Source organism: Gracilinanus agilis, chromosome 6 (genome assembly GCF_016433145.1).
Source record: "Gracilinanus agilis isolate LMUSP501 chromosome 6, AgileGrace, whole genome shotgun sequence".
In the NCBI taxonomy this organism is placed as follows: Eukaryota; Metazoa; Chordata; class Mammalia; order Didelphimorphia; family Didelphidae; genus Gracilinanus; species Gracilinanus agilis.
Window position 1 is genome coordinate 275,866,561 of NC_058135.1, and position 17,480 is coordinate 275,884,040.

Below are 17,480 nucleotides of genomic sequence, written 5' to 3' on the forward strand. Positions count from 1 at the left end.
AATCGAATGTAATGGACCTCTGAACCAGCAGCAATGCAATGACCCAGGACAATTCTGAGGGATTTATGGTAAAGATGCTACCCACATTCAGAGGAGGGACTGCAGGAGAGGAAACATATAGGAAAAACAACTGCATGAACTCATGGGTCGGGGTGGACATGATTGAGGGTGTAGACTCGAAACTACCACACCAATGCAACTACCAACAATTTGGAAATTGGTCTTGATCAAGGACACATGACAAAACTAGTGGAAATGCGCACGGGTAGGGGGGGTGCGGGGGGGGGGGGTTGAAGGGGAAAGGAGGAGCATGAATCATGTAACCATGTTAAAAATGAATATTAATAAATGTAAAAAAAAAAAAAACATCAGGGTCTGGAAAAATCAAAGGTTTCCCTTTCTGATTCCATGGCCCTCTCCCTTCCATTGCACCTTCATAATGATACTTGGACATTTCCTTGAGCTTCTCCCCCCTGAGAGGCATTAGTGCCCTGAGTAGTTCAGGGGGCGAGCAGCACTTAAGATATACTGCTGCAGAGTCATTTGGTATGAGTTATCATTTTCCTGATTTTTATTCCTAGCATATTTATCACTCCTAAAGTTGAGATTCCTGAAATCGTAGTTATGATTATTATTCCTAACATTATTTCTATAGTTATCTTTCAACTGGGTGTTATTTCTGATTACTGTTAACAAATTTCTACAGTTCATCATTGTATGGCAGGTAAAGGATCAATAGTTAGATTATTGGAGAGAGGCTATAGTCTCTCCCTTATTTTTTCAGATTTTCTCTTAGCATTTTATTTTCTATTCTTAAAGCTTCCACTGAGTCACTGTCTTCCTCATGTCTTTGTGCACAGCCCTTAAACACATAAGATGCCACCTTCCTCAATTCCTCAAGATCCATAGAGTCCCAGTTCAGGTAGTCAGTTCTAAAGTAATCTTTGACTACTTTACAACAATTCTCAAAGAATTGTTTATTATTTGTCTAATATCTCATTCTCTGGTCAAATCAAAGTCCATGAATATATATATTGCCCACCTCAATGCAATGAGCTTGTCCATAAACTGGGAGGGGGTTTCATTCGTATGTTGTTTGGTCTCTTCATATTTTGACCAGCTTTTAGGCATATAAGAGCAAGCTTTCATGGCTGACAATAATGTTTCTCTGCCATTGCATAAATTTCTGTAATCTGAGTCAGAACTGTAATTCCATTTTGGATCCCGGAGGGGCCATTTATGTCCTCCCCTACCTTTCTTCTGATTGGCCAGAGAGATGACACTATTTTTTTCATTGTTTGTCAGAAAATATGGCAGTATTTTTTCAACATCCTGCCAATTGGGGTTATAAGTATAAAATATATTCTCTAATTTTTTTTCACAATTGAGATTGGTTCGTTCTCAAAAGTAGGCATATTTTCATTAAATCTAGCTAAATATTGAGAGTTGAAGGGTATATGGTATCTCATAGACACCAATTCCTTATTTTAACTGAAGGTGGGTACTTCCCTTAAGAAGGATAGGCTTTGGGCTGCATCATTTTATGTTACTGACTCTAGACTCCCTGCCTGGTGATTAGTGGGGTAGGTAAGGGAAGGGGGAGATGAGTAGGTAAGCTGAGGGGAAGGGGTTGGGGAAAGAGAGGGTTAGAAGGATGAAAGGTAGGAGGAGCAGGATGGAAAATTAAGTGGGTGGGGGGGACTAGGGCAAAGGAGGAAGAGCTGGGAGCTGGGGCAAGAGCAGTCTTATAGAGCAGGGTAGGATAAAGACTCAAGAGGTTTGGAGAGATAAGTTTCCCTTACTATGGGGTATTTTAGAGTTCTGTTTCATAAAAGTCATTAATTTATCAAATTTCTCCTCAATATTATTTAGTCTACCTGAAGTGTACTCTTCATAGAGAAGACAAGGTAAATCTCCTAATTGTATCTCCAGCATACTTAGGGTATTTCTTACATTTCTCTGAGAGAAAAAGAGATTAAAAACTTCACATCCTATTATTATAATTATATTCAGGAACAATGCTAAGTATATCCATTGTGGTATACTCTCCAGGAGTGTGAGCCAATTGGAAATGGTTTCAAAAATTATTTTGAATGGTTTTCTTATCATCTTTAAATTTAAGTATTAGATTGCTTGTAATTTTGGTTTTTGTCAGTAGATGGTGATATTGGCTAGGTTATGAGGGCTAGGGTTTTAAGGGGAAGGTGTCGGAATTTATAGGTAAGAGTGTGTTCCCTTTAAGTACTTCACACTTTTAAAGAGTGTCACACCTTGATTTAATTATTTAATTAACTTTTGGGTGGAGGGCTAGGAAATTTTTGTCTGAGACTAAGTATACTTAAGTATTAATTAAGTAGCTGCTCTATTTATTCAGAATACTTAATAACAGACTAGAAAAGAATTATGGAGTTATTTAACATTGTATTGGAGACAATAGCAGTAGCAATTAGAGAAGAAAAATAAATTGAAGGTATTAAAATAGGCAATGAGGAGACCAAGCCATCACTTTTTGAAGATGATATGATGGTCAATGTAAAGAATCCAAGAGAATCAATTAAAAATCTAGTGGAAATAATCAACAATTTTATCAAAGTTGCAGGATACAAAATAAACCAACATAAATTATCAACATCCTTATATATTCCCAACACATCCCTGCAGCAAGAGTTCGAAAGAGAAATTACATTTAAAATCACCCTAGCCAATATAAAATACTTAGGAAACTATCTACCAAAACAAACACAGGAATTATATGAATGCAACTTCAAAACACTTTCTACATAATTAAAACTAGATCTAAACAATTGGAAAGACACGAATTGCTCTTGGGTAGGACAAGCTAACATAATAAAAATGGCAATGCTACCTAAATTAATTTACTTATTCAGTGTTATACCTATCAAACTACAAAGAAACTTTTTTTACTTAATTAGAAAAAAAAAACTATAACAAAGTTCATTTGGAAGAACAAAAAATCAAGAATATCAAGGGAAATAATGAAAAAAAAATGTGAAGGATGGGGGCCTACCCATACCAGATTTAAAACTGTACTATAGGGGGCAACTGGGTAGCTCAGTGGATTTAGAGTCAGGCCTGGAGATAGGAGGTCCTAGGTTCAAATCCAGCCTCAGACACTTCCCAGTTATGTGACCCTTGGCAAGTCACTTGACCCCCATTGCCCACCCTTACCACTCTTCCACCAAGGAGTTAATACACAGAAGTTAAGAGTTTTAAAAAAATACAACCTGTACTATAAAGCAGGGTCATAAATTTGGCACCAGTTAAAAAACAGAACATAGAGTAGTTTACCTGTCAGATCTATAGGAAAGGAAAGATTTTAAGACCAAGAAAGAGATAGAGAATATTACAAAATGTTAAATGAATAATTATCAATTACATTAAATTAAAAATGTTTTGTACAAACAAAACCAATGCAATTAAAATTAGAAGGGAAGTAACAAATTGGAGGAAAAAATCTTTATAACAAAAACCTCTGACAAAGGTCTAATTACTCTGATTTATAAGGAGCTAAATCAATTGTAAAAAAATCCAGCCATTCCCCAATTAATAAATGGGCAAAGGACATGAATAGGCAATTTTCAGATAAAGAAATCTATACTATCAATAAGCACAGGAAAAAGTTTTCTAAATTTCTTATAACTAGAGAAATGCAAATCAAAACAACTCTAAGGTACCACCTCACACCTAGCAGATTGGCTAAAATGAAAGCAAATAAAAGTAATAAATGTTGGAGGGGATGTGGCAAAATTGGGACATTGATGCATTGCTGGGGAGTTGTAAATTGATCCAATGATTCTAGATGGTAATTTGGAACTATGCCTAAAGGGCTTTAAAAGACTATCTGCTTTTTGATCCTCCCATACCACTGCTGGGTTTATAGCCCAAAGAGATCATAAGGAAAAAGACTTGTACAAAAAATATAGCCATGCTCTTTGTAGTGGCAAAAAAAAAAAAATTAGAAAATAAGGGGATGCCCTTTGATTGGGGAATGGCTGAACAAATTGTAATATCTGTAAGTGATGGAATACTATTATGCTACAAGGAATAATGAACTGGATGAATTCCATGTGAACTGGAATAACATCCAGTAATTGATGCAGAGTGAAAGGAGCAGAACCAAGAGAAACATATACAGAGAAACAGATAAACTGTGGTACAACTGAATGTACTGGACTTCTCTACTAGCAGCAATGCAATGATCCAGGACAATTATGAGGGACTTATGAGAAAGAACACTATCCACATCCAGAGAAAGAACTGTGGGAGCAGAAACACAGAAGAAAAACATATGCTTGATTATATGGTTCAATGGTGATATGATTGGGGATATAGACTTTAAGCAATCACCCTAATGCAAATATTAATAATATGGAAATATATCTGGATCAATGACACGTATAAAATCCAGTGGAATTACTCATTGGCTATTGGGGGGGGGTGCAGTGGGAGGAAGGGAAAGAACATGAATTATGTAACCATGGAAAAATATTCTAAATTAAATAAATTTTTCAATTAAAAAATAAGATGATTTTACTGAGATATGCTCTTTGAGGATGCTATAGCTCCTTAAAGCCACAGGTGCATAGGGAAAAGTCATGATTATGGCTTAGAAATAGCAAAAGTCATGTCTTCTGTAAAAAATCTTCCACGCCAATCAAAAACAATGCATTTCAAGGGGGACACAACACCAAATCCAACAACAGGCTGAGCCAGGGGACCCTTCTGCTCTACTCAACTTAAAAGATACACAGAAAAGGTTGAATTTGGGGGTTTAAGGAAAAGGAAGAAGGAAGGTCCTATCGTGCTGAGACTCAAGTGGTTGTTGGGATCTCAGGGTGAGGTTCTTGCCACCACAGCTATGTGAGGCTCAGGCCTCTGACCACCGCTAGCAGGGAGGCACTTGGAAGAGAGAGGCAGAGAGGAAGGCAGTCTGGTCCCAGCCTTCAGCCAGCACTACCCCATCTTGGGCTTCTGCCTCAGGAGGTTTTGACCTCAGGGCACATCTACAGATCAGCTTGAACCTCCTCCTATCCAATGTCTATCTGCCCTGGCACCAAAAGATTTATAAATTATCCTCAGTAATATACATCGTAAGACACATCAGACCTCAAATTTGTTACTGTCATTTGAACTGAAGACTATAATTTCCTATAAATTGGGAGTTTTCTATCTGATCTGGATAATTTCTCTTGAGTGTTAAGCTTGAAAGAATGTCTCTGCTCCTGATCAACATTGAAGAAAGAAGCCTCTGTTTTGCCTTCCTAATGGCCTCCCATGTTCATTATTTGGATGCTCTAGGGTACCTCTGGGAATTGAAGAACCCTGCTTTTTCTATCCCAAACAAATAATTATAAATCATTATCATACTGGGTGGAGACGGGAAGGGAACAGCTCAACCTAAGTCCCTCTGCCTTTCTAGCAAGAAACTGGGGTGGGGTGGGGGGAGTGACCACAGAGAGCTCTGCATGCTTTCTTTGGTACCTGAGTTATAGGTTTGCCATCACTCATCAAGATAATTAACAATTAAGATAAGAAGTGTATAGATCTGATAAACAATAGAAGATGAATATCAAAGTGTCATTTGATTCAAGAAGAAATTATTAAATACTAACAAATGTTCCTGAGCTCTACTAAGTACTAAGGATATAAATTTTAAAGTAATACAACCAGGATAAAATTCAATTTGCCTTAGTGAGAGATATAATTGAAGTTCAGAGGATAGATTTGAAGTTCTATTTCCTATACAATGGCTTTGAGGTACAAAGTAAGTAACTTACTCAGATTCTCAAGAAAATACTCTTAATCCTAAGTAATGGAGTTTGGTGTCAGTTTTCTATATCTGTTAATTCACAGGTCAAACAACCTTAGACCTTTCCTACCTTACCTATCCTACAAAAGAAAAATAATTGACAGAAGAACCAAAACTGAGAATGAATTGAGGTTGATGATAAATGCAAAAGGTAATAAAAAAGACTGTTTTAACTACATCAGAGAGAAGATGCAGATCAACGAAGGTACATACATGAGCAGGGTAATGAAAACCAGTGAAATGGAACAATGGTGTCAAATTCAAATAGAAACATGATGTAGGTAAATCAAATATAAAGATCTCTGTGGGTAATGTGTTGACTTTGAAAAACAGATATGGAAATTATCCATGTGTAATTGTATTTTTATTTATTGTTAAATATTTTCCTCTTACATTTTAATTTTGTTTGTAATACACTCTAATTGTTTGGTGGCCTGCATATAGCCCAAATTTGATCCTCTGATGTATACTCTTATCTCCTTGTAGAACACAAATTTTAAATTTTATCTCCAGCAACTATCACAGTTCCTGTCACATAGCAGGGCTATAAAATAATGCCCTACTGAATAAAACATTTCCTACCAAGAACAGCAGTCTCCAAAAATCTCCCTACTAAAAACACCTCTGAGAACAATGTCAGAACTGAATACTTCTAAAGTTTGTCTAATGATCAATTATCCTATAGTTCCATCAAGAAATGTATTGAAAGTGTAGCTAGGTGACTCATGGCATAGAGAGCCACCAAAAAGGCAGGAGTTGCTGAGTTTAAATCTGGTTTCACACACTTCCTAGCTATGTGACTCTGGGCAAGATACTTAATCCCAATTGCTTAGTTCTTACCACTCTTTTGCCTTAGAAACAATACTTAGTCCAGATTCTAAAAAAATATAACTTAAAAAATGTATTGAAAAACTTCTTTCCTCCTCCCAAAAGACTGAATACTATTCTCTTACGATTCCCTGCTTTTTTATTTGCTTGAAGTTTGGGCTTACATCTATACATTTTCTCCTAGCCTATTGGTTTTAGTCTTTTTTTTTCTTTAATTCTGGTAGATCTAATGAAGACTCTTTACCTTCCGCAACATGACAGTTATTTTCTCTTCATCTGACACTTGATGGTGGTAAGGTCTTTCTTCTCTAGAGAGGATAAAGATTTAGCTTACTTCTTGCCTGCCATATCATGTGTAAACTATTTGGAGTGAATATGGCTAGTTATTTGTCTTCATTTTTACTTGCTCTGAAGTCTTTCTCCCTCTACACATTTGGAGTTCTCACATACTCCAGTTTGTCCTCTATTACTATGATAGTCATGATAGAACTGGTAAAGTATACTGCTTTCCACCAGGCTAGAGAAATTTTCAGACTAAGGTTTTCAGAATGACTATCAAAAAGGAATAAATTATAAGACATCAGAACCAAATGCAAGCCTTCTAGGGTTTTTTGAAGTGGTGGGAAGCTACTGAACATTACAGTAAAAAAGAAATTGGAACTTCCAAAGTAGTTATAAAGGTCTAGGGGGGCAGCTGGGTAACTCAGTGGATTGAGAGTCAGGCCTAGAGATAGGAGGTCCTAGGTTCAAATCCAGCCTCAGACACTTCCTAGCTGTGTGACCCTGGTTGAGTCACTTGACCCCCCATTGCCCACCCTTACCATTCTTTCACCAAGGAGCCAATACACAGAAGTTAAGGGTTTAAAAAAATGAGGTTCTTTAACAGAGGTAGAAAGATTAATCTAAGAAGATACACCAAATGTATTTCACATTTAATACTAATAAATCCCCTTTAACCAAATGATGAACGCTACTAGCTAATATTATGGGAAAAGAATCTGAAATGAATTCTTCATCTGTCCCCAAACCATCTCAATCAACAAAAAGGTAACTCAAATACAAATTCTCTTTGTCTGTCTGTCTGTCTGTCTGTCTGTCTCATTATCTTTTTTGCTAGGTCTCTTTGTGTCTCTGTCTGTTGCTATATCTCTGTCTCTGTTTCTATTTCTCTGACTCTATCTTTCTATCTCTGTTTCTTTAAATCTCTGTATATGTCTTTCTTCCACTGTTCTCTCTCTGTTCTCTGTCTCTGTTTCATTGGTGAATCCTGCCTTGGCACATAAAGCCTCCTGATGGATAATACAATGAAAAGGCAGATGTATAATAGTTTCCATAAAAAGTTTGACAAATCCGACTTTTTTCCCCACCATATTTGTTGCCCCATCTGTCATCACTGACACAACTTTAGAGATATCAATGCTTAGGTCATGGAATATTTGTATAACAACCTTAGATATTTCACTTCCTAATGTACTTGTTGGCACTGATACTAACTTTATCAATCTTCTCTCATTGTGAGACCATCAGAATATCGACCAATAATGGCCAACTGAGTATGAGATGAGACATCAGTATTTTCATCGAGAGATAAAAAAAAATTTACATTTATTTATGTCTCTCTTTAATTGATATAAATTTTTGTTCAGTCTCATTAGTTGGTCTTTTATGACATTTCTAATGAGTGGTACTGTTTCCTTCTCCTGCTCAATGAACAAAAGAGGAAACTTGGGAAAATGGGGTCAAGGGCTTACCCAAGGTGACACAGCTTATAAGCATCTGAGACAGGATTTGAACTCAAGTCTTCCTGACTCTAAGAACTGTACTCCAATGAGTCACCTCACCTCCTATCTACAGAGTAAATATGTTTCTTATAATTGAATTCTTCACAGGTTTAAGAGGTCTTTTCCAGGTCTAGGGCAAAGGTGTATACCTTCATATAAGAGATATTCCCATTATAGGCACAGAATAGTTAAATTCTAAATCAATCTGCAAGCCAGATTACCCTAGTTTTAGAATCAAAAGTTTTTGATTTGGGAATAAATGAATACATGAATAAATCAGTGGATAGGTGAACATGAATGAAATATCAGGATATTAATAGAAAAGGGGGGGCAGCTGGGTGGCTCAGTGGATTGAGAGCCAGGCCTAGAGACTGGAGGTCCTAGGTTCAAGTCTGGCCTCGGACACTTCCAGCTGTGTGACCTTGGGCAAGTCACTTGACCCCTACTGCCCACCCTTACCACTCCTGGGCCAAGGAAGGTCCCTAGCCCGGATGAAAAAGGAGGAGGGTTGGGCGTGGGGCTAGCAACCCCACCCTGTAAAAAACTACATCTGCTAAAGAAACTGCAACCTAAAGTAGGGGTAGCTGGGCTAGCTCAGTGGATTGAGAGCCAGGCCTAGAGACTAAAGGTCCTAGGTTCAAATCCAGGCTCAGACACTTCCCAGCTGGGTGACCCTGAGTGACTGTGTGACCCGTTGCCTACTGGTTGTGACCCTATGCTCCTAGAAAGGAGTCCCAGGATAAAAAAAAAATAGAAAAGGGAGATGATTCATGATTTTTTGGAGCTTGGAATAGCAGAGTAGGTGACAAGGTACAAGAAATCTTAGGGTATATCACTTGAAAAGATTACAGAGCTTAGAAAATGCAGTTTTAGGGCAAATAGTAAAGTCAGAGGACTTTACTTGGAGGGCCACATGGTAAAGCCTAGACGTTCTCCATCTTGATTACCTGGCGAAGCCTTTCCCATCCAAGTGCCTTGACAAGTCTTATCCTCTATTCTTGGTGGAGAATTGTGGAGAACCTCTACCCTGACCTTCTCCTTTTAAGTCAATTGAGAAATGGAGAAAATAAATAACTTGCTGAAAGTTACAAAGTAAGAATAATAGAACTGAGATTTAAGATGATTTTTCCTGATTGTAATCATGTGTTCCTAGCACTTCCCCTTTCCCTCTGCAGACTATAAGTGCATTAGTGTGTACCTAAGATCTGGATTAATTATGCCAACTATTTTCATTAGCAGTGAGATGATAAAGAGGAGATTGTTTGGTCCAAAATATTAGGGCCTATTCTTCTTCCCTATTTGAATAGAAAAATTGATTAAATCCTTCAATCATTATAATGACTGAAAAGAACCCCAATCTTGCTAATTGTTTTTCTCTCTATAACACTATGAAGCATCATTTCCATTTTACAAATGAGAAAACTAATAAAAGGAGAAGAAAAATGACCATACAGTAATTAGCTATTTAGGTAGCACTAGATCTGATGCTTAAATATAGTCCCTTGATTCAAAGGTCAGAAATTTTCCCTATACTAACATGGTTCTAGTAGGGGTTCTTCAGATGATTGGACTTTGAGCCAGAAGACCTTCTTCCTCATTAAAAAGTGAGTCATGGCATGTGGAGGACCTATCCCCAGAGAGCTGGAAGGGCAGCAATCATTTCTACTAAAAAGGAGTACTACTAAGTGATTTCATTTAATGACATATATTTTTACACGGGAGATTGGTTCCTTTTCCTTATTCAGTTGGTGCTGTTTGGTAAATTATAATGCTTAAGAGAGAAGAATCACGGCCTCATGGAAAAAGTGTTTAACTTTTAGTCATTCTCACGAGCCTTATGTTCAAATCCTCACTTTGGCAACTAACAGCTGGGGAATTGTGGCAAAAAGCACTTAAAATAGCTGAATCTCAGTTTCCTTCTCTGTAAAATCAGAATATCTGTGTGACCTATGTTATTAGTACTGTTGCAACAATGTACATAAGGAGCTTTGCAAACCTTAACGTAGCTAATAAGTGTAAATTATTGTCTCAATTATTTTCATTCTCATTATTGAAGAAAGGAGCTAACTAATATAACTTAATTCCATTTAAGAAAGAGGTAAGTACAAGCTCTTCTTTCCATCTCCCTTTTAGTTTTGTTGACCTGAAGGGGATCTGAAACATAACTAACCCTTGATCTTTTTAATGGCATTGAAAATTATGAACCTACTCAGGGACAGAGATTTTGAAAAGACATTGACCATGGAAGAAAAGATTCTCTTTACAAAATAATCCTTAATCTCCCTGCCAGCCAAGGTGTGTGTGTGGAAATAGGGGGACTTCGCTACTGTTGGCCAAAAAAGATTTGAATGTAGCATCTTTTGTAGCTGCTTCACTTTCTCTTCTTTTTATCCAGTCATTTCTCAGAACTCTCTATCCACTTATTTTCTCTTTCAAAAAAGAAAAATTAAAGAAAGGCAAGCATCAGTTCAGACATATATTAATGTAACATTTCACACCTGTACTCCTCTCAACCCACTCTGGTCAGAAGATGAAAGCAGGCTTTATAATCTGTTCTTCAAAACCAAGATTTTTGAGTATAATTAATATGAGCCCAGCTTCCTGTTACCCTTTATTTTAATTTATGATAGGGTCGACATTGTGGATATCTGTATCCTAGTTTTGTTTTCTTTTCTTAATCTCACTATATTAAAAAAAATCCTTCCCAAAGCTCTTTAGTTTCATACACTCTTTTCTTATAAAAAATTTCATTAAAATCCTGTGCTAAAATATTTTTAGTTAATTACTGATGGTTACTCGTTGATTCTTTCCTCTTTCTTTTCAGCTGCAGGTGATATGAATGTGTGTGTAATCCTTCACTCTGTCACTGATCTCCTAAAGTGTGAAAAGTGAATAGTGACTTTATTTCTACAATTCCAAATTGATTTCTAAAATATTATATTTTCTATCACTATAGGTGTTATTTTTAAAATTGAATCATTGAAGTTAGATTATTTATTATTTCTAAATTGTTTCAACTTAGAAAATTTTATCCATCTTTATTTTTATTTATATTAGTGACATTTTAATGATTACAGATTCTTCTATTAATATTATTAGACACAACGATTTGTGAACAGATATTAACATTTTTTATGAACCTTATGCATATCTATGTGTTTAAAAATAAGACATTTATAAGACATAGATATTTTTCCCAATAGATATTTATGGCAAAACTCATTGTACCAAATTTCTGTATTTATTTTTAAAATTAAATACAATCAGCTTTATTCATTCTGTTTTATGAACTTGAACACTTTTATGAAGAAATGTTAAATGAGGTAAGCATAGGAGTGCTACTCTCAGGGTCAGGAGATTCTAAGTTTAAATCTTATGTCCATTTCTTAATAAATATTTGAATATTGGCAAGTCAATTAAGCTGTCTGCATCATCTTTAAAATAAAAGTATTAAATTTTATATTTTATTACTTACATTTATATAATCCATTCAAAGCTTTTATGAGCTTTTATGCTTAAGTTTTATACATTTTATGTATTTTTAAATTTATACATTTTTATATTTCTATTTAGATATTTGGTTATACTATGTATTTGATATTCCTGACAAGTTAGAACTTGATCAGAGGATCATAAGTCTCTAATTGGAAAAAAGTAAAAGAAATAGGATGGGGTTCTAGTTCTTTTGGTGACTCTATAGGAATTTTCCAGTTACTAATTTAGTCTGCTACTTCAAAGTATCACTCCTGACTTCAATCCAATGCAATGAATATTTTTGAAACTAATACAGTTGCATAGTGTGATATGTATATATTACATATTAGATTTATATACATATAAATACCTAAATATATACAAACATATTTATATATATAAATTCACATCCGTATATGAAATGAATAGCTACAAAGGTCATACTTGATCTATAAGAAGTTAAGCACAGTGCTTAGAGATGATTTTTGCTGACAGAAAATTGGAAGATATCTAAATTTTTCCAATTTTTTTTTCTTTTTTCTTTACCATGGAGACTTATCTTGAAAAAAGGTAGGAAAATTACAAATAAATAATTGAAACTGAAAATGGGAACATAGAAATTGACTACCTTAGTGGCACTGGTGATTTAAAGCTAGGAGGAATAATTGTTTTAGCTTACAAAAAGTACTAAGTATGTAGTAATTAATGGCATACACTATTTCCAAAGAACATTAGAAACATTGTGAATAATGAAAAGCTTAAGAAAAAAAATCTCTTTTTTTAAAGTAGAGAAGAAGATGGAAATGTTGAACTATATTCATGCTCAACTTTGATCCCTGGGGAAAATGAAATACAAGCTATTGCGTGAATAGTTATTATATCAAGGTGATAGTGTCATTTTGAAATGGATTATATAGCTTAATTTAGAAGAATTTCTAAAGATTAACCTAATTTTTGTTGATATGATTAGGAATATAGTGAACAATGGCCATGTTCTAGATAGAACTTACACATAGTTATTAAAGAAATTGAAAAACATTTAATACACTACCATCTCCTAGATATTGTCCCCAGGGAGGTTAAAGATAGACAAAAGTCCAATATATTTAGTCATATACACAAAAGCTATTTCACAAAGAATGACTTCCTTTAGGCACACAACAATAAAAATAAATAAAAGAATAATAACACGATGATGACATGAGAATGTCTTCTGAGTTTGATCTATTGATAGTAATATTAAAGATGTTGATGCTGCCTTGCTTATTTATGTCATTTTAATTTTTTCAAAGTGTTTTTATAGATATACTATCCAAAATAATCTTGGTAGTATCCTTGGGGAGAGGAAGTGTTGACAACATTCATACACCTTGAAGGAGCAAAGTGAAGCACAGAAAATTAAATAGATTAAACGTGGCTTCAAAATTAGTGTGATAGTCGGGCATAGAATTCAAAACCTGTCAACTTCTTCCAATGGATAATTATATATTGCCTTCTCACTCATTGGTAGAAGAATAGAGAATATGACCATTTGCAAAAATGCAAGAATACCTTCTATATTGTTCTAGTCTCAAGGATGTAAAGATGGAAAATATCTCAGACCTCAATCCTCACATTACAGATAAGGAAAATGAGATCCAGAAATGATAAATTACTTACTGATTACAAAATAAACAATAAGATTAAATGTTGGTATTTGAACCCAACTTCTGAATCCAAAGCTAATGTTTCTTCCATTGTGATGTGTCTACAAAGAACAATCCAAGCAAGCTAGAGAGGTAATATTTTGAGTTCAGGAACATTATTGAAAAAAGAAAAAAGAAATAGAGAATACATTTTTTAGTTTTACTTAACTTCTCTTAGATTTCGAATTAGTAGTATCAGTCCTCTTGACACCTGCTATCTTTAAATAACCTAGTACCCTCCTAATACTCTGTAATCACTGCTACAACCTACAAAGAAGACTTTTTCCTGGGTTGTGTCGCAGTTCATTCTCAGTTTTAAATATCTGAAATAATGTCATTTACCATCTTATCAGTTTAATTTATCCAGCAAGCAGATCTAGGATGAATATTGCAATGGAAATAACCTGATCAAGAGTCCACACTAAAATGTAAAAGGATAATATAGTTTGATGATTGAAAAGATATTTAAATGGGATGAATTTTTACCAATACTGAATGAATCTCCAAGTTTAGAATTTTAAACATCTGTTAGTGTGGAAAATATTTGTGGTTAGAACATATACCTTAAATAATATTTTCCACCTATTATATTTTATTGAGCAGATGCTATGTGTAGTTCAAGGAAATCAAATTGTATAAAAAATGACATTTTCCCTAAAGGTGCTTAGAAACTAGTATGTGTAACAGAATATAGAAAAGACAGACTGGTCAAGAAGAGAACATTTGTTATCAAATTATATGGTCATTGAAGCAAGAAGTGAATGGCAATGTAAATGGACTGAATATAGCCAGGAAATTCTATACAGATGAATAAGGAAATAATCAGGCCATTAAAAATGATAGGATTCCCATAAGTCTAGAACATTCGTATGATGTTGGAGGGGCTTTCTAGATTAAAAACAACAACATGAGTAAAGATAGGGAGGCTGAAAGGAACAAAGCAATAATTCAAGCCCTATTCAAGACAATTCACAATGTTTTGTTTTGTTTTTTTCCCTCTCTCAAGTCTTGCATGAAGGCTATAATTTTTGCCATCTGGAAATTATCACAGAAAATAGAAATATGAGGAAGAATGTCAAATGGTGTTTCTATTAGAATTGATGGGATGAAGGATGGTTTTATAAGCTTTACCAGACCACTCCCTATCTTTATATTTCCATCCAGACATGCAAGAAATATATTCATAATATTTTAAATGCTGTTCTTAGCAGAGAGGAAATACTTCATATTCAAAAGATTATAGAATTATATACAATATAGAATGCTGGAAGGGTGATTCAACATGAAATAATAAATGCAGGAGAAATCTTTCAGATCACAAAATGTAACCTCTTCTTTGCTGAAAAGGAAACTGAACACCATAAAAGAAAAGTGATTGACTAGTTCTAAATTCATTATTTCCACAGGCAAAAGAACAACACAATGTCAGGGGACAATCTCACAGTTGTGGTGGAATTCATTCTCCTAGGATTTTCTGATCTTCCCAAACTCCAAGGTTTTCTCTTTGGAGTTTTCTTAAGCATTTACCTGTGTATACTGATAGGAAATGGTCTCCTCATTATCATAACCAAGACTGATCCAGGTCTCCAAACTCCTATGTATTTTTTCCTTAGGAACTTTTCTTTCTTGGAAATCTGTTACACATCAGTCACTATCCCCAGAATGTTGGCAGATCTCTGGACCCAGAAAGGAACCATTTCATTCATAGCCTGTGCTGTCCAAACTTGCTTCCTTTATATTCTGGGAGCAGCGGAGTGCTTGCTTCTGACTGTGATGGCTTATGATCGCTATGTGGCCATCTGTAAACCTCTCTATTATCCTCTTATCATGAATCACAAAGTATGTGTCCAACTCATTGTGGTTTCATGGCTAATTGGGATTCCAATACTGATAGAAGAGACGTACCAGATTTTCTCCCTGAACTTTTGTGGCTCTAAAAAACTTAACCACATTTTCTGTGATGCACCACCATTAATAGAGTTGGCCTGTGGAGAGACATATGAAATAGAGATTTCTATCCATGTTGCTGCACTGATATTTGCAATAACTCCCTTTCTGTTGATACTAATATCCTATGTTAAAATAATTACCACCATTGTAAGGTTGCCTTCAACTTCAGGGAGATCTAAAGCCTTCTCTACTTGTTCTTCTCATCTCATGGTTGTGGGATTATTCTTTGGGTCTGGAAGTATTGTGTATTTGCAGCCAAAATCCAGTCACTCAGCAGGATCAGTAAAAGTGTTTGCTCTTTTCTACACCACTGTGACCCCAATGTTGAATCCTCTGATATACAGCCTGAGAAATAAAGATGTCATTGCTGCACTAAGAAAACTGCTTCCCAAGTTAATCAGGTCATGAAGCAATTAGTTACTGATATGGATTTTGTTTTTCTTTCCTTTTATTGAACAGTTTCTACAAAAATACATATCTGGCTTTTTTCCATTCCACTGAAAATTTATGCAAATTAGAGTCCATCAAGAGATGCTATTCAAAAATACAACAAATATTCCTAAAATTGTTGGTTTTTTAAAAATTTAAACATTTATTAATATTCATTTTTAACATGGTTACATGATTCATGCTCCTACTTTCCCCTTCACCCTCCACACTCCTCCCACCCATGGCCGACACACATTTCCACTGGTTTTGTCATGTGTCCTTGATCGAGACCTATTTCCAAATTGTTGATAGTTGCAATGGTGTGGTAGTTTCTAGTCTACATCCCCTATCATGTCCACCCCGACCAATGCATTTGAGCAGTTGTTTTTCTTATATGTTTCCTCTCCTGCAGTCCTTCCTCTGAATGTGGGTAGCGTTCCTTTCCATAAATCCCTCAGAATTGTCCTGGGTCATTGCATTGCTGCTGGTACAGAAGTCCATTACATTCGATTTTACCACAGTATATCAGTCTCTGTGTACAATTTGTTTTTTGTTTTTTTGCTACACTGCAACTGATGTTAATCATACTATTATTTAAGTGATGAGAAACATCAATACATACCTTAAATGCAATTACACTATTATGTCTATTACTTTCCCAGTAACAGATGAATTCATCCCCCAAATTTTAAAGGAAAAAAAAGGTAAATTGTGAATATAAAGGAGCAACAGAGGCAGAGACAGAGAACAGAATGAAGAAAGACAGAGAAGATACAGACAGTGAACAGAGATGAAAAGAGACAGAGACAGAAAGACAGTGACAGAGTGAGACAGAATGAGACAAAAGAGAGATTCAGCTATATATTTTGGCTGATACAAAGAATTACAGAGTGTTATAGAAAAAAAGCAGAGAGAAAAATTGAAAGTGAGAAAGATTACTTTTCTACTACAATAAATTAATGACTTTGGAGGTTTTTTTTTAATTTCATATTCCATCATGAAACCAGTATGTTATTTTGATTATTAGGCAAACTATGCCCTATTAGAGCAAATCTCTACATATTTTAGTTTTTAAATGGTTTAAAATATTCAGAAACAATAAAGAGGTTTTTCCCCTACAAGTTCATTCTGGGTCTCTTGAAAATCTATAAAACTGAGAACACATTGAGTTTAAAGAGAAAACTTCATTTCATATAAATAACAAGGAAGAAGGAGTAACACTTTCATTATGATTGAAATTATTACTATTTCTCCATTTTCATATTGTAAATTCATAAAAAATATTAAGTTCATGAGCTGATTCATGTCTATTAAATTTTTTTTACTGAAAAAGAACTCCACAGCAGATGAGAGCTTAATTTTTCATTAAGGTTTTATTTACTAAAATTCATCCAGTCTGTTATTGCACTGAGGATTGTAGTTTCATGCAACCCAAAGCAGCCCATTTTACTTCTGTGTAATTGTTTTGGTATGAAGTTCCTTATTTCCAACTTAAAGTTGTCT

General features: G+C 35.0%; 1 protein-coding gene across 1 annotated transcript; it reads left to right on the top strand.

The window, feature by feature from the left end:
* The first annotated feature begins 15,014 nt into the window (after positions 1–15,014).
* On the top strand, positions 15,015–15,956 carry LOC123252653 (olfactory receptor 10AG1-like). Its single transcript, XM_044681918.1, has one exon. It carries the CDS (start codon positions 15,021–15,023, stop codon positions 15,954–15,956), a length of 936 nt encoding a protein of 311 aa, XP_044537853.1. The 5' UTR covers positions 15,015–15,020.
* Positions 15,957–17,480: the final 1,524 nt, after the last annotated feature.

Bases quoted from the DNA above. Each gene is read 5' to 3' on its own strand.
- LOC123252653 (XM_044681918.1), top strand. From the start codon at position 15,021: ATGTCAGGGGACAATCTCACAGTTGTGGTGGAATTCATTCTCCTAGGA.